Raw genomic sequence first — 26,161 nt, 5'->3', positions numbered from 1 at the left:
TGTCTGTCTGGATGCCCCTACCCGCACAGGAGGCCACAAGGCAGCTGCCTCAGAAAAGGATGAGTCCTGCCTCGTGCTGCCATCCACCGCTGTGGCAGCCCTTCTCCAGGTGCTCTGTGGAGAATGGGATGTCAGAAAATACTGCTTTCTGCATCATCACTCTTTTCCACCCTCTACTCCTCACGCATTTCTGGCACAAATTAATGCTGACAGTGTCAGCATTAATTTACAATATGCTAATTTTTTCCCCTCCGTCATTTGAACCCCCCTTCAGGGGAGTTAAGGCAGCTGCAGTAAGGACACAGGGGGAACACAGCTCTTTGAGAGCGCCATGGGAGCTCGCAAGCGACTGAGCAGCGCCAAATCTCTGAAGATGACCTTGGCTTCAACAGATCTTCCAACAGTTTGACAAAGGGTTTAGAGGGCCAAGCCTTGAGCCTGCTCTGCAGTGAAAGAAATCCCAATGGCTGAATGAACTATCAGGGAGAAACTTTATACTTCAGCTTTAACGAGTTTCTAATCTCATGCCTGGAAGTAGTCTATATGGGAAGGGCTTCGTTCTTCATACCTCTCCTGGTTAATTGCACTACTCTGTGCATTGTCCTACTTAAAATATCGCATCCAGCAATCACATTGAAATCAAAGACACCAGGTCTAAATTTACATGCTTTTATACAGTGGTTTAAGGAAGATGACTTAGGGCATAATGCCATTTAAAAAATAATCTTCCATTACATGTTTGGTGGTATAGCAGGAAAAGAGACTCAGAAGTTGGCTGACCATACTTTTGAACATTTCTAGTCCAAACAAAAAAATAGTTGCGAGCCTTCCACAGATAACATAATATAAATAATGCATTGCCTCTGCAGGTCCTGCTATTAATAAGTAATGATCGTATGGCACCTTCCAAACACCAACCCTAGTTACACATATGAATTAAGTTCAGCCCCAGAAACCACTTTTGAACAAAGTAAATATTTTCTTCACTTACACATGAGAAAAGTGAAACAAATTGAGTAAATAAAGTTTTACACAGTAACAAATGATGTAATGTTCTTAAAACCTTTGCAGGTTATCTAGCATCCAAACTATCTTCATATAATGTAACAAACACTTGAAAAGGTTGCTAAACTGAAACCTAAAAACTAACTAGCTTTATTTTTTGAAGCTTTAAAGAATTCTGTTGTCAAGGTCAGCTTAAAAGAAAAAATAAAATTGTACTGAGAAAAAAAGAAAAAAAGGCCATTATATCCAGTTCTTGGGCCCCAAACCACGAGACTATGGTAACTACGGCACTAGGCCACCTCTGCTTAAAACACAGCCTACCAAAAGTATTGCTGTGTCCCCCTGTGTATGCAAAGATATACAGACTCTCTTCAACGCTACTTGTATCTTCAGATTAATTTCCTGCTGAACAAAGGTATTTGCCTATAGCCCCTGTATCTTCAATATCTAACCAGGTACCCTGTTTTCCATCAAAATCACACTCCTTCCCACACCTCTTAGAGGAAGATTATCGGTAGCCTAAACTCCTCCTCTTTTCTCTTTTAAAAGAGTTCAATATTCCTACACTGAACAGTAACTATGAATCAATCCTGCAAACAAGATTGGATTATAAACTTCTTGCTCTGAAGTGTTTAAGAGGCAAACACAAGGGGACGAACAAATCCACAGGATTCATAGGATCATGGATACCACCATCCTTGTTTGCAAGTGCTCTGTAAGCTAACAACATTAAGTACCAATTTGTAATAATAATAAATAATGACAAGTTAATAACTGGCAAGGCCACTGACTGGTTTCACAAAGGCCAATAAACAATGATCAGAAGTCATTATCAGATGATTACCACCTTGGGACAGATAATAAACAGTTACAAAGCAGGAGGCAGAGTTGCATAACCAGTGGATCCTAAACCACAAACAGGCTTTAGCTTTTGAAAGAGGCAACCGAGTTCTCCTTCCCCAAAGTTTTTAACCTCCTTGTCTTTTAAATGGAAAACATAATGCAAGGGCCACAGTCAAGAAGAGCAAACTAGACAAAAACTCTTTTTGGAACCACTGAAATCACTGGCAGTACTCTTCTGACTCTTCAATTGCTTATGCCATCCATGATCGTGAACAGAGAACACACTGCAGCAGAAACATTCTTCAAGATCCCGAGTCTCATGAGTTCCCCTATGATCTTGCAGCCACAGAGTGGGGAGGCATCAGGAAGGAAGAGTGCAATGCATTCTGTATCTCTTAGCTAAACCACAGCCAGCTGTGTCAGAATATTGTCCAGATCCTGGTAAAAAAAAAAACTAGCCATAATTATTTTATAATAATTTCAGCCTAAGCTGCTTCTAGTTGCAATGCAAATTCAGAATGTTAATCCCTTCAGAAGAATTACAGTGTTTACATGTTCCAGCTGCTAGTATAGGACACTACTTAGGAAAGGTGATATACCTCCTAATTCCAATTAAAACAGAAAACAAACAAACAAACAAACCACCACTACCATAATAAAAAACAATACTAAAGGCTGTTAGCCTTAAACCCATGCTCTTGAATAATCCTGGGGTCTGCAGGTCAGAAATACACAGACTAGAGGCCTAGAGACACAGTTGCTACTCAACTACTGTGATGTTCCTTCAGATTTACCAAGGAGATCTTCTGATTTTAATAACCATAAGCGCAGTTGGCTGCTTACTTACATAATTCACTCTTCATGCCCTTTTTCTGTAAGCATGTTTTTGAAAAAAACAAACAAACAAACCTCACTTGAGCCTTTAACTATCAGCCTTTAGTTTACAGATCCATAAGATACAGAATTTCTCCCCAGAATCCAAACCAGCAACATCTTACAAACTACAAACTAAACATACAGACTTAATTTCATGTTTTGCAACCTAAAATACTAAGCAACTTCTGACCTGATGAAAAGAATTTATGTCAAAAGGGAATCAGAACACTTAGCTTAGGGCTATTACAGTTACAAATGTGAATGATATATATAAATGTATCTGCCCCAATCTTGATCTTTTTGCACCATTTTCCATTCTCCACTTAAAGACATTCAAATCGGTAGCTTTATCCCATCTTAAGAATGGTTTAAGTTAAATCAGAGTGAGACCAAAACCATTCCTTCCATCATTTTGTTTTCGCTTAGCCTCCTGTTAGTCACTGGTTAATTGAAGATTTAGGCACATGCACATTAGCAAACACCTGCCATGGTTTAAGACATTACCACCCTCTTGGAGGAGCTAACTGCTTCCACCCCCACACTGGCAGAACAGAATGCATTTGGCCTCCTCCTCTACTTCAGGGTGAAGTCTTGCAGCTTAGTTTAGTAGAGAGGCAACAGCATTTTAAGCCACAGCTGTTTGCTAAATGAAAGTGTGTCTAAGTTCTTAGACATCTTGTTACATATACTTTGAGAGGCAGAGTTTCTACTGCACCAGCAAGGTGGCAAATTCCACAGGGAAATCAATTCTGGTTTCTCAATTCACTAGCTACCTTTGTGTTAAAACACTGGAGAAATACTGAGACTGCTCTGGACCTCGAGAACTGGCAAGCTCCCAAGGGGCTTATCTACCGTCTAGGACTGTGCATTTACCAAACTCATTGCTCTCTCCCTCTGACATAGCATGTTACCAGCAGCAGCAGGAAAGAAGGAAGGCATAGTAGACTTTAGCAGTACTAGGCCAACTATGCCCTCTTCCCAACACCTCAGTAATTTAAAGAAGGGTGAAAGAGAATAGAAGGGCAATTGGGAGACAAGAAAACATGGCAGTGCTGAGATCTTACGTTCCCAGGGAAAGGAAACACATGCAGGTAAGGGATAGGAGGAGTATGGGGAGATCAAGCTCCTAGCAGACTTCACCTGCCTGGTGTGATGAATTTCACATGGCATTCAGCTACATTTCACCATGCCACATGTCCTCAGTAATCAGCCCTCACCCACTGGCAGGCAGGAGGGTTTGGGTTGCAAGTCAGCCTGCTGTCACCGCTGCCTGCTGAGAATGAAGTCATGTGGCCGGTCCCCTCCTGTAGGGAGTATCTTCTTGCTTTGGCACTTCCCCGTCATACCAAACAGCACAGAGGAAAAGGTTATTTGTCTTTTGAGGTACTAGGAATAGTCTGGTCTCCTCAACTCCTGCTCACACAGTTTGACAGACATACTGTTTCTAGCCCCTACTTTTCAGCACCAGGGCCACACAATGTCTTCAAGTTTGTAGTTTACGGTAAGATGCAAATTATTTGTCCATGAGAAGCAGGCTAATAATAGTGAAAAATCACACATGGAGTAGCACACAACTTCACGAGTAGGAAGAAAGGGGAAGAAGTGATGACTGGAGGGAAGCAGCTTACATTTGCACACAAGAAAGCTGAGGGATGCAGCTACATATTAAGAAGAGAGACAGCAAACAGTGCCACAGGGATTGAAGCGTGGCTTTTAGAGAAAGGGAAAGCAGCACAAGGGAACAGGTGGGAAGTGCAAGGTTCCACAGGAGAACCTTGAGAGGAAAATATCAATTGAGTATTCACTAGCTAGGGTGCTTTGTATGCCTCAGGAAAAGGCAAACACCTGTGTGTTCAACTTCTTGACTCAGAATGGTCATACATACATTGGGAGCTACTGTTTTCCTTTTAAGACAGAAACAAATGGAAAGGCCAAGAAACCTGTCATTTTCTTTACCTTGAAGTCTCTTATTTTTACACCTGTATCATAATTTATGAAATGCTAGCTCTAAATCATCATTTCTACCTATGAGAGTATATTCAAGGAAATGTGACTAAAATGTTTCCATTCTTGTCCTGTAAAAGAGGAGCTACTCACTCCATCTCAGTTTACTATTTGGTCAGAGAAGCATTAAGTATTTATTAAAAATTACAACTATTTATTTCTCCTGCCAAAGGATAAGGGTAGTTATGTAAGCATTCGGCAGAAATATATCTTTCTTAGAGGCCAATGAAAACAGCACCAGTGGGTGAGATTTTGAGAGTTTTCTTAAAGGACTGGTTGCACAAAGCTCTGGTGCCCAGCAAGCAGATCCCATCTCCTGAATTATTTTTAAGCCTAGGTTCCTGAAAACTGGAAGACAGCAAATGTCACTCCTGTCTGGAACAAGAGCAGGTAAGATAGTCCAGGGAACTACAAGCCACTCAGCCTCACCCTAGACTGTGTGGAATCAAAGCTGACAGACAGAATCCTCCTGGAAAGGCCTTCCACACACCTGAAGGACAAGAAGGTGATTGGGAGTAGTCAGAATGGGCTCATGAAGGGGAACATCATTTTTAACCAACCTGATAGCCTTCTACAATAAGGTAACATGCTTGGTGGACAAAGGGAAAGCAGTAGGTGTTGTTTACCTCAACTTTAGTAAAGCCTTTGTGACTGTCTCTCATAACGTCTTCATATGTAAAGTGACCAAGTATGGGTTAGATGAGTAACAGTGAGGTGGATTGGAAACTGCCTGAACGACTGGGACCAGAGAGCTGTAATCAAGGGTACAAAGGCCATTGGAGGCAAGTCACTAACAGTGTGCTTTTGGGGTCAATATTGGATCCAATACTGTTTAACACCTTCATTAATGACCCAGACAAGGGACAGAGCGCACCCTCGGCAAGTTCACAAATGATAGAAAACCAAAAGGAGCAGCTGATGTACCAGATGGCTGTGCTGCCATTCAATCAGCTTGACAGGCTGGAGAACTGGGCAGGGAGGAATTCTGTGAAGTTCACAAGAGGAAATGCATCTAGGGAGGAATGATCCCAGGCACCGGTACATCCTGGAGGCCTACCAACTGGAAAGCAATTTTATCAAGGAGGCCCTTGGGGTCCTGGTGGACAACAAGGTTGACCACAAGCCAGCGATGCACCTTCACAGCCAAGAAGACCAACAGTGTCCTCTGTTGCACTAGGAAGAATATTGCCAGCAGGTCGAGGGAAGCGATCTCACACCTTTACTACACACTGGTGAGGCTGCATGTGGAATGCTGTGTCCCATTCTGGGCTCCCTGGTATCAGAAAGATATGGACATGCTGGAGGGAGTTAAGCATAGGGCCACAAAGATGACGATGGGACTGGAGCATCTGTCCTATAAAGAGAGGCTGAAAGAGCTGCAGCTGTTTAGGCTGGAGAAAAGACGACTTATGTATACAAAAGTGTGAGGGGTAGGAATGAAGATGAGGGAGCCAGACACCTTTCAGTAGTGCCCACCAACAGGATAGATAAGAGGCAATGGGCATGAATCAAGAAACCCATAAAATTCCATCTGAACACAAGAAAACACTTTTTTTCTTGTTCTTTCTTCTATTTTTTTAATGTATTGCTTTTCTTGCTAACCCGCACCCATTCTTCCTTTGTGCAATTCACTTCTTTTACCAGTAGGCATACAGTTTACTCATTTATGCTCTCATATACATTGGCTGCTTGCCCTAGAGGTTCCTATTTCATGGAAGATACATATACAATTCATGAGGTATACAATTTAATTTATTGCTACACTTGCTCTCATTTAGATTTTGGAAGATAGTGCTGCTGCTCTACAGTGAGAAACACCTGCTGATTCCAGCAGTGCTATTCAAGACCCAAGGTGCTTGCACTGCAGAGAGATGATGCTGAATCTCGGCAAAGAGTAGCATGCTCTTGCCTGCAGAGGGAGTAATGGACCCAGGCAACATGCTCTCACACATCTCTTTCCCCCCTAACTGGAGCAACAAACAAAATGACAGAGCTGTGGGGCAGGGGTTTTGCCCCTCTATTTGCTTCCCAATCAAAAAGCAACTGTGTGAACGAAGAACTGATGGTCAGAAAATGGAAGAACGTACTAGAAAGCATTTGAGTAAACATCTATTTATCCCTTTGCATGTGTGCAACAGAACGCACATTTTTGTATTAAAGTGGGGAAGAGAAAAGCAGAAGTGTTCTTAAGGTAAAGGGAGAAGTATTTTTTCCATATTTTATACTCTGCGAGGATTTTGTACAGGTCAAATCTACAGGCACTGGCAGAAGCCTGAACAGGACATATTCCCTGCCCAGCCAGAGCATTAAGCCCACTTAGTCTTGTGAAGGTCATCAGGCAGGTGATAACAGGGAAAAGTCAAAGCAAATGACTATTAGAGAAGGGGTCCAACAAAGCAGTTGACTTGTGCAAGGCCTATCAGTTTTAAGATTTTTTGGGGGGTTTCTTGGAAATGTTATTATATTTGGGACGTTCTGTTCATTCTAATGTACTGAATGGCAACCAAGAGAAAACTAATACACCTTCCTGGTCTCAATAATCATGAAGTTAGGTGGCCTGTACCTCACAGTGCAAAGAACAAGGGAAAAACAACAACACAACACAAAACATTTTGGCTGCTTCATTCACGAACCATGTAAGAGTCAACTCAGGAAGGAGGCACTAGGATGCTTTCATTTACATGGGGATGAAAAGCAAAGTCAGTGGCTTTTAAATTATCAGCTGAGTAGCAAAACAATTGGGAAGAGGGCCATGAAGGTACTCAAATGCAAGCTTTCTAAGGGAAAACAGCTGAAGACAGCACCACAGCAGAGACAAGATTAGAAAGAAACGGTGTAGAATGTCTTTCTGATCCTACTGCAAGAGGAAATCTGCCCTGTGGATAAGGATAATGCAGAAAATATGAGAGGAACTCTCCTGTTCAGAGCTTACTAGGTTTATAGGATTCATGCAACCTTCCAGTCCCCATACTTGGTGATACCACATCAGACATATTTACACCTTCTGCTCAACTGGGTATGTTAATCAAGTCTGGCACCCACTTACCTCCCTCCCATCAATAACTTTTAATCAACTTATTAGAGATGTAGAAAGCTCATCACACTCTTCACTGAAGAACATAAAAATATGAAAACTGTCATCCTCCATTGCTGACAATGTTTCAGATCATCACAACACATGGCCTTTTTACCAAACGTCCTGCTTTATGCTCTCAGTGCTTCTGTATTATTAAAAAGAATAGTACAACAAGTTCCCTGGAACTAGATACATTAAAAAAAAAAAGCAAAACACACAAAAAACACCAAAAAAGCAAAAACAAACAAAAAAACCCACAGCCTCACCCAAAAGCCGCCCACAAGAACAAACGAACAAAAAACCAACCAACCAACACAACTGAAAACAGAAGGTGCTAAAAAGACGTAGACATTTTCGGCTGCTAGGAAAGCTAGAATTCAGATCCAAGTTGCTGAAAGTGCTCTTTCTTAACACCTTTTCACCTTTTGGCCTGACAGCTCTAACACTGCAGCTGACTGAAGTTGTCATCCCATCATGTAATAGAGGGAATATCTAACTTGCAAACCTTTTGAGCTTAAAGGCCCTTTCTCTTCCCAAGTTACCAATGAACTGTTACCATATCCAGTTCTCTATTCCTGTTTCTCCCATGCTGAAAATAACACCAATTTTACCCCTATGACTGAAGCACGTTCTTCCTCTTCATCCTGACCCACAACACTCTTCTAGCCTACATGAACACCTAAACTCTATACTCTTTCTCTGCTCAATCATCCTATCTAATTCAAAGCTTCATGCTTCATTTGCTGCTAAAATCAAACCCTTATCAAACTCCTCCCCACCTCCAAACTGCTGTGCCTTCAACGTTTTCCAGTAGTATGAAGACTTCTCTGTCCAGCATCTTACAACATAGGCTCTCTATACTTGGCCTTCTTCAAACTGACTTTCTCTGACAAACTGCTAATCTCCAGGCCCTGTTGAAGGCTCCCTTTATCTCAGCAACACTGTCCCCTGTGATGCTTCCCTTACTACTGAGTGTCCCATTGTTTTTAGCTGCTCCTTGTACAACCAAGCCTCAGGTCTTTACTGGCACAGTAAAGCTATTGTATACACAAAGTGGTAAGATGCGATTTTGCCATGTAGTCAAGAATTACAACCCTTAGCCTTCAGAGCTCTGCCCTGAGGGACTGTACCTCCTCGGACCCCAGACTGAGGCAACTATGCTAGCAGATGCTTGGAGTGAAGGTGCTTCTTTCTTCGCCTACGCTGTGCGAGACCCAGGCAATGCTGCAGGCCTTGCTCACCTGTCCTTCAAAATACGGAACACCTTACCTCCTGTATTAAAAATCCTTCTTGTGTAAGGGAGAAAGTCTGCCGAAGGAAAAGGCTGTGTCAACAGACAGAGGATGACAAAGTCACAAATGCAAGATTAGGTGACAGGCCAATACTTGTTTTCTAGTCACAAGGTTAAGAATGTTGAAGATAGAACAGCGACTTATTTACGGGTGCAGAAATAAAATCCCTGCACAAGTTCAAGTCTGTTTTACACCTGACTAGCAAGAACAAGCCGATGACGCAACCAGCCCATGCCACGGCCACCTCATTACACCCAGCACACTGTTCCAATGCCTCAATGCCTCTCACCAGGAGGACACCGACCTCAGGTGAAGAGAGGCAGCGCACCTACAGCAGCACCCCCCGCCTCTGGGGGTTTCCCTCCCGCCATTTTACCCTGCCTCCTTCCCGAGGCTGGAGGGGAGCCCAGGCACGGCCCGCAGAGGGGGCTCCATCCTGCCTTGCCCTTTACGTGAGGTGCTGCCGGGTGCTGCCCAGGGCGTGCTCGGCGGGCCCGGGCCGGCCGCCGGGCCGCGGCGGGGCGCTGGCGGCCTCCCCCCGGCCCCGGGGAACCGCCCCCGGCGGCTGTGAGGAGCGGCGGGGCCGGGCGGGTCGCCGCGGGGTGGGTACCCTGACGGGGAGGTGCCCGAAGGACGTGCCGCCCCGCCTTGTGTCGCGATATCGGGGCCGCTGTGGCAATGCCCCCCCTACCTTTGACTTGCCCCGCTGTTGGCTTTGGTCTGCCGGCCTCACGGGGTGATCCTTAACGTGGGGTCTGAGGGAACCGTGGTGCGTTCAGAGGAAACGTTTAGTTTCCTCTGTGTTAAAAGAGTGCCGTAAAGATAAGATTAAAAAAAAAAAAACAAGTCCCCCGGGAACATGTAACCATACGTTACAGTTTCTGCTCCTGAATGTTAAATATGCTGAATCACAACAAATGAGACAATTAGAACCAAATTTCAGGCAGGCCTTTAGCTACTATGTTGTGGAAACTGTAGCACTGTCAGCTTTTGAGTAAATTAATACAAGCAGTAGGGGAAAACAGCTTTAGGAGAATCCAACACCATCTTAAAAATAACAAGCTGTCTTGTAGTTTGTTTGCAGGGCTCGCCATGTGCTTAAAGATGCTATGTTTTGCAGCCAACCTTTTCCTATTAAATTACAAGAGGAGTAGCAGTGTTTTAAAGAAAACAGCATGGTAGCGCAGCATGTCCATGTACACTTTTAAAATTGCCCCACGTACTCTACTGGACTCCCTGTGAGCTGAAGCTGTAGTTCCTCAACACCTTTCCACCTCACGAGCTTCCCTGGTCCAGCTCCATATCAGATCTGTCACTGGACTCAAACACTTGGGCTGTTCTCATGTGGGCTTAGCAATGGCACTTCTGCTCATGATTAACGCAGAAGATGCAAATTAACACAGAATATGTAAATGAGACTCTAGTGGACATACGAATTTTACCCACTAATCTCACACCTTTTCCTTTCAGGATATTCATGCAACATTATTATCCACCAGGAAAGCACAGAGAGCAACTGCTGTTAAAATTCATACCCTCCAGAGCAGGATCAGAGAAAGAATTAGACACAAAAATTAGGATATAGATAATCTCATATGATAAATTACTATGGTTTCATAAATTGCTGCGCATCAGCTGAACTTTCCTAACTGCTCTTGGACACCCTCTTAGACTGTTAAAATGGCAAGAACAATGTGTTAGACTAAAATACCTTTGTTTCACTTCAAATGTGCCAGAGATGAGAAGAGCACACAGTCAGCTACCTCATTATGCCATTGTAACTCAATAGCTTGCAATAGTCAGTACAATCCTAAACCACTGGGGTTTTTAAGTTCTGAATTAGAAGACGCATACCGAAAATAAAGGAGTCACTTGACTCTAAAGGTGCCAACGCACCCTGGATGCAGGAGCCAAGTGTTCAGTTGTCACTACTAACCTTTTGTAGTTCTACTATTTTTACAATCTTTTTGATGACCATATACTGAGCATATAGAAAATTGCTACTTTTACCACTGAAAATGTGGAGCGATTTCCCCAGGTCTGCACCTTCTACTTCTTCATTTGATTTTGTTAGCAGTTGGTCATAGCAGTAACACTGCTTAGGTAAACATACACTTGAGGGGGAGAGAGCCTCATATGAAATGCACAAATACAAAAAAAAAAAAAAAAAAGGTTAAAATAGATCCTTTTGTAGTCTCAGCTCTAGGGCAGAATCCAGAATTGTGGTAGGCCCCTGAGGTCCCTAGATACGTTATGACTGAGGTGCCTCAGAACCAGATCTGTGACCAATCCACACACTAGGAAACTACCTAGAGCTCGTGAAAAATAGATTTAATGCTTATTTCCAAATAAATTATTTATGCATTTTCCTCAACAAGTTTCCCCATCCTACATAGCCAAGCATCAGGTAATATAGGCACACTTTGTAAAGTAAGTGGGAGTTGTGGGTTGGAGTCAGTTCCTTCAAGAAAAAGTTAAACTTAACTCACCTGCATCCTGGAGTTCCCTATCCATCGGTCTGCAGTATAAAAGACTGTGTGTCGTTGGCTCTTCTTTTACATCCCTCTTCTCCTCTGCTCCCTTCATCTGAAAGAAAACAGTAGTTACTAATGCATTTTCTGAGCAGCCCAATTCTGTTAGTACATCCTATTTAAGCTTGGAGAACTCTTACCACTGCCTCTATCCAAGGAGACTGGTGGAAACATTCTTGATCCACAGCAGGCTAAACTACAATCACTGGTCAAAACACACCATAGTTTGTTTTCAGTTTAAGCCTGGAAAACTTTAACCAGTGAAAGCTAAACTTCAGTACTTCCAGAACTAAATAGCAGCTGAGAGGGTTTATTTTGTATGTTTATTTTTGCCTCTCTCTCTCTCTCTTCTTTCTTCTAATTGCAGTTTGACTTAATTAAGGTTTAGGTTTCTGATTTTTGTTGTTGCCTCTTTTTGGAAAAACTGTTGAACTCTAAACCACAAACAGGATCTGAGGAGACAGAAGTGCAAAGCAACTCACTGTAGCTTTTTTTTTTTTTTCCCATCTCACTTTTAATAGTTCATTCCTATAGAAAAGAAATAGTAATAGCCTTTCCTCGATGTTTGAAGGAAAGATCCAGCAAAGATTTAGGACAAATGCTAAGGAGCTAAAATAACAAGATTCTGCTCTTAGTCTTCAGCTACTTTTCTGTCAGTCTCTCAGACTGCATCTTTGCTGCAGGAAATCCTCTGAGCTAGTCACTAGTCTCTCCCTCTCCATGCATCACTTTCTCTCTGAAGGAAACCAGGAAGGCCAGAAGATAATGGGTGCCAGATGTCATTCCAACACAGACTCAGGTGGCAATCAGGGTGCTTACCCGGTAACCAAGATTTACAGGTACAGCTGATCAAAGTATCATTTTTCCCCTCTTTTTGTGGAATACTTCAGCATTTTTACTTTTTTTTTTTTGTGTGTGTGGGAACAGGTGTTAGGAGAAGAAGGTGAATCAAGTCCTGATGTTGAAGCCCTTCTAAGTATGCTCCTCTTCTGCTTTAAAGGGTAGACCCACTAGCCAGGTCATCTAACTTGTTTTAGGGTATTCAGCTAGTCAGCTAAGTCAACATTGCTGCAGAAAACTGACTTCTGATAGATCAACACCCACACACACACTGTCCCCAAACAGTGATTTTTTTTTCTCTCCAAATAAACAACTGTTTTTCCTTAAACTTCTTTGTAGGCATGACCTCAAATTTTAACAGTTGTTTTTACTTGTCCTGATGGAGTTACTGGTTCTGTGAACTCCTTTTCTAGATTATTTCATCTTTTACTATCACAGCTCTCTGGAGATCAGCAAGACTTAAAGCAGAAAAGAGCTATTATGCAAAAATATCATCCCAAGAATTATCTATAAACAGAAATGATTATCATGTCAACACGAGATGAGAATGCTTGTATTACTACTAACGCAGCACCAACATTTTACAGAAAAATCCTTTCCTGCCACAAGTGCCTCTTTTTTCTTTTTTTTTTTTAATCATTTTTTCTCCTGTACCTGAGAGATAATCCACAAATATTTTATGTGGTTATTTAATACACTTTGGTCAGCAAGCATTGCTTGAGTGGCTGAAGAGGAAATTAATGCAGAACACACCAGTCATTTACCTGAATGATCTTTTCATGCATCCATCCTCATCAGCCAAACCCTACTTTTTAAGTCACACGTTCTGAAAGCAAGTAGCACAGGGATTTATGAGCCCCACTTCCCAGGCCTAAAAATTTGGCGGAAGGAAGAAATCAGTTTCTAGCACTGGCAAAAAACACACACAAAACAAACAAACCCAACAACAATAAACCAACAAACCAGAAGCAAACTGTTCAACTCTAAAACAGCAGCACAACTGTTGCACATTTGCCATAATCGGTAATTACAGTGAAATCCTGGTCCCAATTCAGTCAATGTCAAAATCCTCACTGATCTGCTCATAGCCAGGGTTTTGCTCATACAGGCTAATGACTGAAGCTCACATGCACCAAAGCAAATTGTTCCAGGGCTTGAGCCACTTTACTGCTTGCAACTGCTCTTTTCATCTCTTTGCCAGAAGTTAATTTTCCCATAGCAGTCAGCAGAATTCATCCTATATGTTCACCTTAGCCATTGCATTTTGCAGTCCAGGTGTTAGGACACAATGAGGCAAACTCAGCTAGCTGCACCTGCCCTAGATTAAGTGGTTGCTGACCCATTTGTAATACCCTGCCACCCCTTACCATTTTTTAGTTCCGATCTTCCATATTACTGTTTTAGGGACTTCTTTTTTATCTTAAAGAACACCACATATGGGTTATTATACTAAGCTCTTGCTGGTGATTGTGCTATGTAGGTAGCAGCATCCACCTGAGGAACACAGGTAGGTTTATCAGAAGTTGTGGCTCACCTCACAGTTCTCCTCTGTCAAACCAATTCCATCTAGTTTGTCCACTTTGTTGTTGACAGAGTTTTAGACATCTAGTAGCATAAGGTTTTATTTCAAAGTTTTATGAAATCAATGGAATACAGCAGCCTTGAACAATTTTAAACAGTAGACAGCAAATGCAAATTCTGCTAGTCTTCACCAAGAGGGAGACATAATCATTTAATATAACCCATATTCTAGGTTACCTGTTGTCAAAAGATACAGTTAGGTGCTGCCAGTTGGCAATCGTTCCCCAGCTTATGGAAGGTAGGATGAATTTACCTGGAGAAGCTTTGCTCTCTCCATGGACTATGGAGGAAAATAAACAATCGATTCAACCCCAAACATCAAATTTATAGATGGTTAAATCTAGCTTAAAGGAGAAGTCCAACTCATTTTTTTAAAAATAAAATTATTTCATCATTCATTTAACTAAAAGGAATGCTGTGTCCTAAGCCACCACACGTGCTCTGACACAGCCTAGTAACATGGCATGGTTTGACATTCAGTGGCAGTACAGCTTGAGCAAGTGTAAGCAATTGCCACCCACCTTGCCTATCATTCCTTCTTTTCTGCACCACACTAGCAAAAGCATTTGTGTAGCACACAGTGAACAAGATTGAACAACAGATGTTGCTAAAATTAACTCAGAAAAACAAAAGCCCAAAGTCACTAACCATTCAGATAGATTCCCAGAGACCCCACAAACTGTACCTCTAAAGCAGAAAACAAGGGCACAGGAGCTGCCTATGACTGAATGGCCATTTAAGCCATTCTGATGAGACCACACACTTTGCCTGCAGTCCCCTAGACTGTTGTAGACTACTAAGCATTTCATTTAATTCTCTCTCTCCATGCAGATAGATGCCCATCTCCTGAGAAAAGACTAACCCATTCCCCACCTTACAAGACTGTTTGTGACCCAAAATATATTACATATTATGAGATGATAATGCATGTTATTACATAAGCTCTGTTAAGTATATACACACCAATAACAATAGTATCAGAAGCCCACCTGTTAGTCACTCTTCCCATACCAAATCTGCCCCTTCCTATTGCTCGACACACAAGGCACATTACACAAAGGTCTGCCTGCTCACCTGTAGTTTATCAGAATTAACTGTTACTGTGTTTGCTAATAATGATTTGTAAGGTTTCTGTGGTAAATCAGACTTCTCTCAGGAACATACTAGACCCATTACAGCCAGCAGGCCAACACCACAGAACCTTCAGCTGCCAGATCCAACAGATTTTCAGGACTGAAGAATCCTAGCAAATGCTCAGTGAAATAACCAGTTTCCTCAGATAAGAAGAGGTTGCAAATAGCCTAGGTACAGTGACTTGAGCAATTATACTTTCAGGTAAAATACTGGTTTGTAGCTTTGCCCTGAGTCTTTAGTTTGGCTGTGATAAGCCTTCTGGCAGAAAGGCCCTTGCAAGCGTCACTGCCACTTGCTGCCCCTGAATCTGCACTGCACTTTTGATGGCTGCCACATTTGCCCAGCCATAGACTTCCCCCTGTACTGCAACCTGTTACGCCACCTCCTGCTTCAGCAGTTCCATAGCACCTATACAAGCTATTTCTATTCAGTACTGCTCTACGCATGAGAGCAAGTCTATTTCTTTCATCAGACTCCCCCAAAGAGAGCTTCTGCTTCTTCCTCCCCCAGTGGGGCAGGAGAAGAATTTGAGTCAGCACTTTCCAAACCAGGAGGTGACAGGTCAGCTGAATGACCTTGGAGGAGTGGGAATGTAAAGAGTAGGATGTTCTGCATTTATGATACTGTATGACCATTCAAAGTTCCTGTGAATTTATCTGACTGCCTGACTAAATACATTACTGAAAGTTGTTTCAGTAATCCTTTCTGCAAATTAAAATGGTACCTGTCACTAATAATGAAGTTGAACATAACAGAAGAGAATGTAAAGAGGAAAAATTCAGTATTTACGTATTATAAATTCTTTGCGTTTCCTTTTCTCCCTCATTGTGTCAGTATGTAAATTGCTAATAGATTTGTGCTGGATTATTTGACAAAAAAATCTACAGGCACCTACAAACCTTCCCCATACGTTACAAACAACTGAAACAAATCGTAAGCCTCCGTGTTCTGCTAAGCAACACTCTTCACACTTTGGTGTAAGTGTATTTAGAGGAAAAATAAATAAGCTAATCAATACCTTCTACCTCAATTAAATTACCACAAGCCAAAATGTGGTTCTGATTCTCTGTCACGGGAACGTCTCTTTAGCTTGAACCCAATTAGTGAGAAAGTTAAGGCAGAGGGGAGAAAGGATTTTTTTATACAATTGTTGTACATTTTTTGCCCTTCTTTACAGTCAAAGTTTAAAAGATAGAAAGTAGAATTTGTTCTTTGCCATTTTCTGTGGGTGGTATTTTGAAATGTTTAATTAACATACTACACAAAACAATGTAAACCAGACCGACTTCACATGTTTTTCAATGGCTAAAGTACTGGAAAAAAAGTAAAGCAATGGTAAAGAAAATGAAGGTTAAGATTAAAGAAACTTACAGTTAATGACAGGCTGAAGTTCAACTGTCATGTAACTGAGAATGTTTGAGAATGGACAATAATTAAAGTCAAGCAAAGGATGAAGCCCAGATTATTATAATGAGATACGATATGTTCTTCAGACTATCTGGAGGTTAATGTTACTTAGTTTCATACGGTTACGGGTAAGTAAGTACTGTACTACTATACAGTAAAAATAATGTAGCTGGATACAGTCTGCTTCACAGTGACCCAAGGTTAATGGTAGTTGCTCTTAGTATATTTAAAAGGTTTAAAAGAGATGTAACAACCTCAGCATTGGAAATCTAGTGCAATGGCACTAGAAAATGGCACTGAAGAGGCTAACATAATACCGGTGTTCTTGGTTCCATGAAAGCAGCTTCCAGTGTAATGTATGTTGGCTTTTATCTCTGTAATTATACTGAATATGTCCATGAATTCTTTCATTCCTGAATGGCACCACCTTTTGAGTAATAGGTCATTGGTATGCATCACTCTGATAAGGTATTACACTAATATATCATTAAAGCAACAGATGTATTAATGTAATACATCACTGGGACAAAGCACTCTGATGATGATGTATTTCTGAGAAGATGGCACCATCCAGAAAGATGAGGCCCAAGAGAAGGCTTTTGCTCAGTTTAGTAGAAAAAAAAGGTATATTTTCCAGGCACAAAAAATATGATGCTTCCTATAAAGATATGATTCTGCTATTAATCCCCTCCTTTTTTTTTTGGGGGGGGGAAGGATGGGGGGGATAATTTGATGATCGTATGGCTTGGAAAAGAATTTACCGTGGTTGAGGAAAAGATACCACTTAAAAACATAACCTATCAGACTACTTTACAGTCTTTTCCCAGAATCTCTGATCTCAGCCCTCCAAACTCTATACCAAAAATCTCATTGTGTTGAGAGCCTCAAGATGCCTATCCTTTTCTGGAGCTAGGGAGGCTATGGGAACAGTTCAGCGAGCTCAGTGATGACATAGTCTTGCAGAAGTCACCTGAGGAATGGGGCTCAGCTACATGAACAGCCAGAGGCCAGAGAAATCCAGTAATATTGGCCTTGCAGGCTCTGGCTGACTCACTCCTTCTGAGAGCACAGATTATGCCACAGTCCCCCCAGGAACCAACACATGAGTTGTACTTAAATAGTTAGCTACAAGCAGCTCAAGGGGCACAGACTGGCCAGTTCTGTTCTAACCTCTGTGTATCAATCAGCTTGACTCAAGACCTCCCATGGCCAATGAATTACATTCAAGCTTATGTAAAACCAAAAACTAATGTGCTTTGGGGGTTAGTCAAATAAAAGAATACGTACTCTGAAACAGGGCTCAGGAAGCTAAATAGCAGCAATCCAGTCAGTAGCATGTCCAAAACTTCCGTGGTTTCAGATTCAGTGATGATCACAGTCCAGACCTAAATGAAATTCATTTGACATGTAACAGTGAGGATTTTGGAAGTAACTCTGAACAACTAGAACATTAAGTGGTAAAAGCAGGATAGCTATCGAGAAAGAAAAGGAAAATGTAAGTATAGAGAATTAAAACAAAAGCATTTGAAAGAAAGAAAACAAAAGAGGTAAGAAAAGAGTTCACATGTCAAGGATAGAAAGAGACACATTTTTTTCACTCCTAATTTATAATGTTGACTTCGGTATTTAAGTTTTACTCTATCAGTTATAAGCATGCACACAGACGTGCTTTTCAATGAATAATAGAAGCAAATGGGCCCACCAGTCCTGATTTTCTTTTCTTTTCTTGGTTGGGCTACTAACATTTATTCAAAGAAGAATTAACATCATAAAGTTTTTAAGGGCCAAAAGTGATTACAGAGGGGGTAAGGCAAATGGGAATCAGGATCATTAAGTTTTGGGAAGCTTTGTTCTAGCAGTGTGAGGTATTGTTTCTCTTAAAAAAAGTTTTAATTTCAATTTTTTAAAGTGGTAAAGCAGTGTTATTAAGATGAAAAAATGTCCTAACAGGTTCTCTCTTTCTGTCTTAATAGGACTGATATGTGATGGGACTATATGTTAGTACTTTCACAGTCAAGCCTACATGCTCTAGTCAGAGGAAAGTGGATAATGTAAAACCATTGTGTGGCATGTCTTCATGTAATTTAGGCTTAGAGTCAATTTATTAGCTAATTCTTCTCTTTGTCAAATGCTCTCCAACAATCTTATTTTTCACTTATATTTGAATAATTGTTTAGCAAAAGATACAGTTCTTCTAATCAATTTAATTTATTTCTTATATACAAAATACAGCACCAAATACTCCCCGTAAATGAAATTCTCTTTAACGGAACTATGTTCATTTACTGTAGCTGAAGATTTGCTTAACAGTGTGATATTTGGTATCAGAGAAACAGTTCTATTCATTATTTCAGTACAGTAGAAGATAGGAACCAAAAAGAAGGGTAAGCCCACTGTTTTAGGTGCTGAAGAAACAAACAAACAAACAAAAATACAAAACTACTTCCTGACCTATTAGACCATCTAGGATTTTGTTTTATTTTGTGATCCAGTTTCACAGACGATGACAACCCAGTGCCTTGACAAGTCTGAGCTGAACAGATGCACCATGGGGGGAGATCTTATGTAATATTTGGAGCCTTTCCCCTGCTTTCCTAAACAGATGAGCACCTGCTTAAAAACATAACCCCCAAAGTCAGCTAGGCATTTGCAATTACTCAGCTGCACAAACAAAATATTACTATAGAGTGATGATTGATATTATAATCTGGTCAGTCTCCACTTAGATTTGCTCTTACTTTTCTTACTAGAGAAAGAATCTCTAGAAATAAGTAACTTCCTAGATCTTTTCTGTAATGGTCTTTAACCTGTGGTTTGCAGAACTCAGAAAGAACCTAAGGAATCTGCAAAAGGGAATTAAAAGAAGCAAACTTACTCCAAGTAGGTTACATTTCCCATACACCTACACTGGAAATCAAAAAGGACTAAAATGCACTGATTTGTGAGATACAGCTTTACATACTTTTCTCCATCCTGAATATTCCTCTTAGCAGTTTCTTCCATGTATTACTTGTCTTCTATACAACACTCTATATTCTTCTTTCAGTTGGAAACTGAGACTTTGCTTTAAAGTTTTCTTTAACACATAAAAGAATTATGCAGTAAGTCTCTGTAGAACCTGTCACAACTCTTCCTCTTGAATTCTAGGATGGCCAGGAATGCCAATAAAATACCATTCAAACATAAGAAACACTCTCTGGCCTAAGACCAGTAGTCCCTTCAGTCTGGTATTGTGTCACTGATGGCAGAAGTGGGGGAGTTGTTCTGGCAACTGTTCCCATTTTCTCATCAACTGGAGCTCTTCAGGAAGCAGTGGGCACCACTGGATGCTTTCCTCAGTGCTCTCCTCCAGTTCTTTATCTATGTAAATGTGATACTGTGGCCTTCAAACCCCATACCTTTTTTTTTTTTTAACTGTTGTAACATGAGCTGTTTTTGAAGCCTCAAACAGTTGTGGGTTTGTTTGTTTTCTCCTCTATTTTTATTTCTCTCAGCTGTTTTTCTCCCTGGGAAGTTTCATGGGGGGTTGGCTAATGCCTGAACCAAAATGGAAAGGCCTGAGGGAATACCACCACCGCCAACAAAAAAGCTATTCTTTTTACCTTTCTTAATTTTTTGTTTGAAATTGACCTGCCATGTTTGATGGACGTTCCTGTTCTCATTTGAGCAACCAAAAACTACAGACCAAAAACTACATTCAAAGGAAGGTTGGGAATTGATTGGAAGAAATGTGGCTGGGTGTGAAAAGCAAGTGAGTGAATGGCATGGGAAGACTTTGAAAAGGAGACCCAGTAGACAGTCTTAGGATGAGAAACTTTAGGAGTTAAGGTTAAGCAAAAAGAATAGAAAAGGAGGCCAAGAATGGAAAAGCAGCAAGACTGGGACAGGGACAGCTTATGAAAGTTGAGACAAGCAGAGGCTCAAGCCTGTTGAAGATGGGCAGAAGTACCTGTGTGCGCATTGGCATGCTGCTGACCACGGCCCAGAGCTGAACTTAAGTTTCCAGTGGTTTTCCGATTAATTTCAGCTTGCCTTTGCTGCAAAAAATAATAATCATATAGTTGAAGATTAGCATAAGGTGTATATGCCCAAAGACTGAGTTAATATTGTGTTGCGGCATTGGTACTGGCGCTTCCTAAATCCTGAAGGCTCAATTCCAGAACCTAATTGAACATGCTTTTAATACAGCTTTCTGCATGTTGCAGAAGTAGAGACTGAAGATGGGCTAAGGTTGTACTGAAGTGAGAGAGGCCAAGGAAAGGAACAGCTCTGGTACAGTTGCTGTTGAGCAATTTGCCATACGAATAACTGGGCTGCACCTGCCCTGCACTATTCCATTTTGGAGGGGAAGTAAAAACGTTAAGGAACTTACAACAGCCTTTACATATTTCTCCAGTGGGTGCTTGCCAAAGTTGTAGCATGACTAGGGGACTTCAAGAAGGAAAATGCAGGACCCTGTAATTACCCAAATGCTTATTTTTTTTATTTTTATTTTTTTCCCCTACCTGTCCTGAGGCAACTGCTCACTTTCATTTACTTGTCTTTAATCATGTGTTTAATATTTTTAAATAACACTGCATTAGAGATATAAATTACCACTTTTTTTTTCCTACCTTTGGCATGAAAAGTGAATATCTATGTGGATATGACATCTTTACGAGATCTTAAGTAATCTGTTGGAGGGTTTTCTTTCCTCTTTTCTATTTTTTGTATCAGAAATGAAGTGAATTAAAGTGAGAAGCCTCCAGAGGCTAGTTACATAATTCTGAGGATTCACATACATGCATATCCTACACTTTGCAAGTTCTGCTATAAATACATTGTAAAGTTCATTCTAAAATATGTAATGTTTCAGTGAATTATATATTTTTTAAATATGTATAAGTTTAAGGCAATACACATTAAAATGGGATGCCTCCTTGGTGAAGACTTGAAGGAAATAAAATAGCAGCAATGGTCCCTTGACCTTTTTTCTTATTTAAAGATTAAATAGGAACTATATTGCTCTTCTGGAAGCCTCTCAACTTCTTTCCCAGTGGCACAAGAGGTCAGTACAATCACCAAGACCCTGACATCCTTTCCTCTGTAATGAAAAAAAAATCCTTAATAATATGTATAGTTAATAAAATCTAATTGCATAATTCAACTGTAATTTCAGTCATGGTTCTTGCCAGTATGTCAAAGATGTCTTTCATAATATATGCTTCGTTCACATAAGCACCCCCAACTCTATTCAGCTTCCTCATGAATAAGAGTATACATTTTTAAATATTCAGTAATTGTAGGTTCTTGCCTAAATCCAGCCAAATTTGGCACACTGTAATAAAGTGAAAGGTCATCTCTCAGTTGCTGCTTCTCTGAAGGTGACATTTCTTTGGTCAAGTTTCCTGACACTGTGTAATTCCTTCTGTTTATTTTACTGCTCCAGTACCTCATTAGCCATTGCAGAAATGGGTTTTCTTTGACTGTGGTTTGCACAGAGGACAGAACATATCGATATGCACTTACAGAGTGTTAAAATGCAGACTACGTAAAAGCAAATGTTTAGGGACAATCTGTAAATGTAACTTAATGAACCAACAGACCATAACAGCTTCAAAGCATTGAAAATATAAGAACAGAATCAATACTGTGACACAGAACCATTTGTAAGTTACTTTCATTCTTCTGCAAGGAACACAGTTGGTTTTATTCCTTTGTACAAGAGGTACCAACCTCACCTCAACCATACCTAAGAGCCACTTGCACACTGCCTTGACAACCTCTTCTTGTTCTACACAAATAAAATGAGGCCAAAATCAAACTGTACCTACCAGCTCTTGTGAAAACGGCCTGAATCTCCTGTGGATTCAGAAGGAGGAAAAGCAGTTAATTAGATTATGCTGGCTAGGGACAACTTTGGGCTATCATCTGAAAAACCCCATGGCATGACTGCTGCTCTCCTCCTGCCTCACAAGCAGCCTCTTTGTATCTTCCTTGGTCAAGGTTGTCAACTTGAGTTGAAAGACAGAAGGTCACTTTTTGCTACCACAGAGTCTTCTCCCTGGCATCCAACCTTCTACCTGTTTTTTTCTACCTTTTTTTTTCCTTTTTTTTTTTTTTCTGGCACAACCCTCAGACAGAGCTACTCTTAATATAATGTATGCATTTCACCTAAATCTACTGTTTAGACTGGACATATCCTGTTTTTCTTCACTAGTGAGATTGAGCCCTCTTTTCCTTATAGTTTCCCTTTTTAGTTATTTTTAAAATTTTTATATCTGCCTTCAGCTTTTTTTTTTGCTTTTTTTTTTTCCTAGCCTGACCATGCAAGCCTCTCTTCAAAGGCCTCATTTTTCAACCTTTAGGTATTTTTGTTGCTGTCAGCTGAACTCTTTCCAACACACTGAGGTAATTTTAAAACCTAGTGCCCACAACTGAACTAAGCCTTGCAAATGAGGCTTGCACAGGACTGTGTCAAATAGAGTAATTACCTCTCTTACTTTAGTATATAACCCACTATCAAATTTTGTACGATATTGGGCTTTTTATTTAACAAGACAATCTTTTGTTTTTAATTCATGGTTAGCCTACGGCATGTGTTTGCAGCCTATAAGACCTATAGTTTGCCTTTGCTTAAGAAAAAAAATTGAAGAGGTAGCAGTAATACTTTCCTGTGAAAAGGAATGAATCTTAAGGCGTTGGAAATGCGGGCCAGGATCAGAGATCACAATCTGCTTCAGCAACGCCAAGAAATGAAGCTCGTCAGGGAACAGGCCGTTTGGGCAGTAAGCAATAAGCAGGCCAGAGCTGAAAGCCCAGAGTCGGAGGAGAGGAGCAAGCAGGCCTGAAGCGAGGCCTGGCAGGAGGAGGAGAAGCAGAGCTGAGGTGGTCTGAAAGCCCCTTTGGCTTTGGGAGCAGCTGACAGGATCCCTGGATGACAATCCATGAGGTGGATTAATTCAAAGTCCCCAGTTCCAACCCAGCCTAATGCTTGACTTCTGCCAGGCGAAGTGGGCATGGGGCCAGCCAGTGCCTGGCGGCCACCACATAGCCAGCCACCCGTAGGAAAAGCCCCCGTTTTTACACTGGTGGCTGTCCAGTTATAAAAAATACTCTTTTCTTCTAAGGATTTACCATACGTTTTCATTTAGTTTTATCCTATGCTTTTTGTCTCAATTTCTTTCTCAGACATGTCAAACAGTAACAAAACAATTGTATCTTTGGTTGTGTTCCTAAATTATTTTATTTCCTTCTCTTTCTACTTCCCTCAACTATTGCCCCCTCTTAAGCTTCCCACATGTCTAACACTTCACCTCTACATTAATTTCACCTCTTAATAGTGTGCAATGTCACAGATACAGTCTTCAGTGAAAACCACTGAAAAGGAAAGGAAAGCGAAGTGGATGCAGCAGAAAAAAAAAATATTAACACACTTTCCTGTAAACTTTCCGTAAAATTAAAACTTTCCTTTACATTTCAAAATTGGGCAGGAGGTAGAATTGAAGAAAAACTGTCACCTTTACATACTCATCCAGTGGGGCAAAAAGCCAAAAAAAAAACCAACCAAACAAAAAACAAACAACAAACCAACCCACACCACAATAAATGAAACACAGACCAATGAGTTTTAAAAAAATTCTACTGCTTTCCTCAGAGGGAAACTCAAACCCAGAAGTCTTAAACCAGAAACTAATAACCTGATGCTTTTTCTAATTTCAAGTCATGTTAAAAAGAAAATAAAGTTTCCCTCATACTCATCTTTTCTTTTCCAACAATGGGAAGACAAAAAAAAATCTGAACAAACAAAAAAGAGACAGAAGGTCAACAGCAGCTGGCAAATTAAAATAACAAAATAAGAGGGTACAAAATCATACTATTTCTTAAGAGATTCATATTGACTTTTTGGGAAAGGATGGAAGTAGAAAATCATAATAAAAAAAATGGCAGGAAAACTGAACTATCAGGAGTATTTTGTTATTTCACAAAATAGCTTCCATTGAAATGGAACTACTAAAGAAGGACTGGAGATTTGTCTTATCCCAGTCTGATTCTTACTTCCCAGGTCAAAGCTGAAGACTACTGTGTACCATTGCCTTTAAAAGCAAAGTGGGGCCTCTAAAATACATTGTAATTAGGGGGTTCAGCTCTACCTATCTTGACTACCACAAAATGTCTGTCCTTGCAGACATACATCCCTGGAAAGTTCAAATGAGGCATGCCACCACAGAGGCTCTTCTGTTGCTTTTTGTCGTTTTTAATAAGCAAAGGTTAATTGTTATCCTTTGTATTTCCCAAGAGACACTAAGGGAATGCAGAGAAGTTCAGATGTCTGTAAACACAGAAGTGTTTGGAAACCTGTGGCAAAGGTGGTCATTTTGCTCGCCTTACTCTTTGTGTCCTGTAGGTCTCAGCGCTGTCCTTTTGACAACATTCCCTGAAGTATTCATAAAATTATTTCACAGGATGATGGAGTGTCACAAAGGCTAATTGACTTGTGTTGCTGCGATGATCCATGATTGTATACATACAGACAGCATTGTTACCAGTCAAGTGTACACATGCATCTGCAAGTGGAGGCTGGAATTTGAATTCATAACCTTTAGCTACCCAAATTCAGGTCTTTATCCAGAGAGTTAAAAGAGCAGCTGTAGTCACAGAAAAAATACTGCTATTCATGGGCATGTTTACCCTATTGAAGAAAAAAGTAGCAGGGCATTTTCACTTTGGCCAGAGTGACATATTCCCAGGCAAACCTGCTTCTGGAAAAAATGCCACATTTCCTTTATGGATTTCTGGATATCCATGCAGTTATTGGAGCTGTTCTACTGAACAGAAGACACGGGAGTTAGACTTAAATGTCTCAGTACTTTTGTCTCGGTACCTTAGTTCCTTGTCTTCTTGGACACGCTAGTATTTTTTCCCATTCCTTGTCTGACTTGCCTACTACCCAGAAATACTGTTTACAAGTATATTAAAACCATTTAAATTTAAGCATGAGGTGCGCTAATCCAAGTGCCTTTAACAACATTTAATTAAAAAAGACAACATGTTCACAACTGTTGTAATGTATCAGGCCCTACTAACAATTAATTTCTAAGCTTTCTAGCTATGCTCCACTCTAAGGAGATCCTGTAGGATTTAAACCTGAATTTAGAAGGATTTTCAATGCTTATACTTTTTAATTTTGTAATAAGGGACACGAACAATATGTTTGCAAAAGCTTTCTGAAGGATTGTATTAACCACATTCCCTGTTGAGTAAAGACAGCCTTACCTGCCACACCACCTGAATATGAAAACCTGTAGCTACAGAAGCAATGCTGGTTACCTTCAGTAATTTTTCCAGAAACCAGAAGAGCTATTTCCACAGGGCAAAAAATATAAAAGAAGTATTTTGAGCATCCTTTAAAAGACTATTCAAAGCATTTACTCTGCTTTTGGCACGCCTAGTCTATGGCTTTAGGGAAATTGGAACTGTCACAAAAACACCTTACAGGACTAAACGACTGATGTGCAAGGAGCCAGATCCCTATCCCAGGAACAAACAAGAGGCAAACTGTTTATCCATTCACTCACTTCAACTCATTTTCA

The 26,161-nt window shown here is 40.7% G+C and overlaps 1 protein-coding gene across 9 annotated transcripts in view; it reads right to left on the bottom strand.

Annotated features, from left to right (window-relative positions):
• ZNF827 (zinc finger protein 827) overlaps positions 1–20,625 on the bottom strand; it is a 129,386-nt gene extending 108,761 nt beyond the window's left edge. For 3 of the 9 annotated variants that reach the window (XM_040554560.1, XM_040554562.1, XM_040554570.1), the window contains exons 1-2: positions 13,232–13,422; positions 11,586–11,682 (exon numbers count right to left, since the gene is read on the bottom strand). In XM_040554560.1, coding sequence (XP_040410494.1) covers positions 11,586–11,682; positions 13,232–13,252 — 118 coding nt within the window. In that variant the 5' untranslated portion in view covers positions 13,253–13,422. The other 6 variants (XM_040554568.1, XM_040554561.1, XM_040554563.1 and 3 more) reach the window with 6 other exon arrangements.
• Positions 20,626–26,161: the final 5,536 nt, after the last annotated feature.

Source organism: Cygnus olor, chromosome 4, assembly GCF_009769625.2.
Source record: "Cygnus olor isolate bCygOlo1 chromosome 4, bCygOlo1.pri.v2, whole genome shotgun sequence".
Lineage (NCBI taxonomy): Eukaryota > Metazoa > Chordata > Aves > Anseriformes > Anatidae > Cygnus > Cygnus olor.
This window is presented reverse-complemented; position numbering and strand designations above follow the sequence as displayed.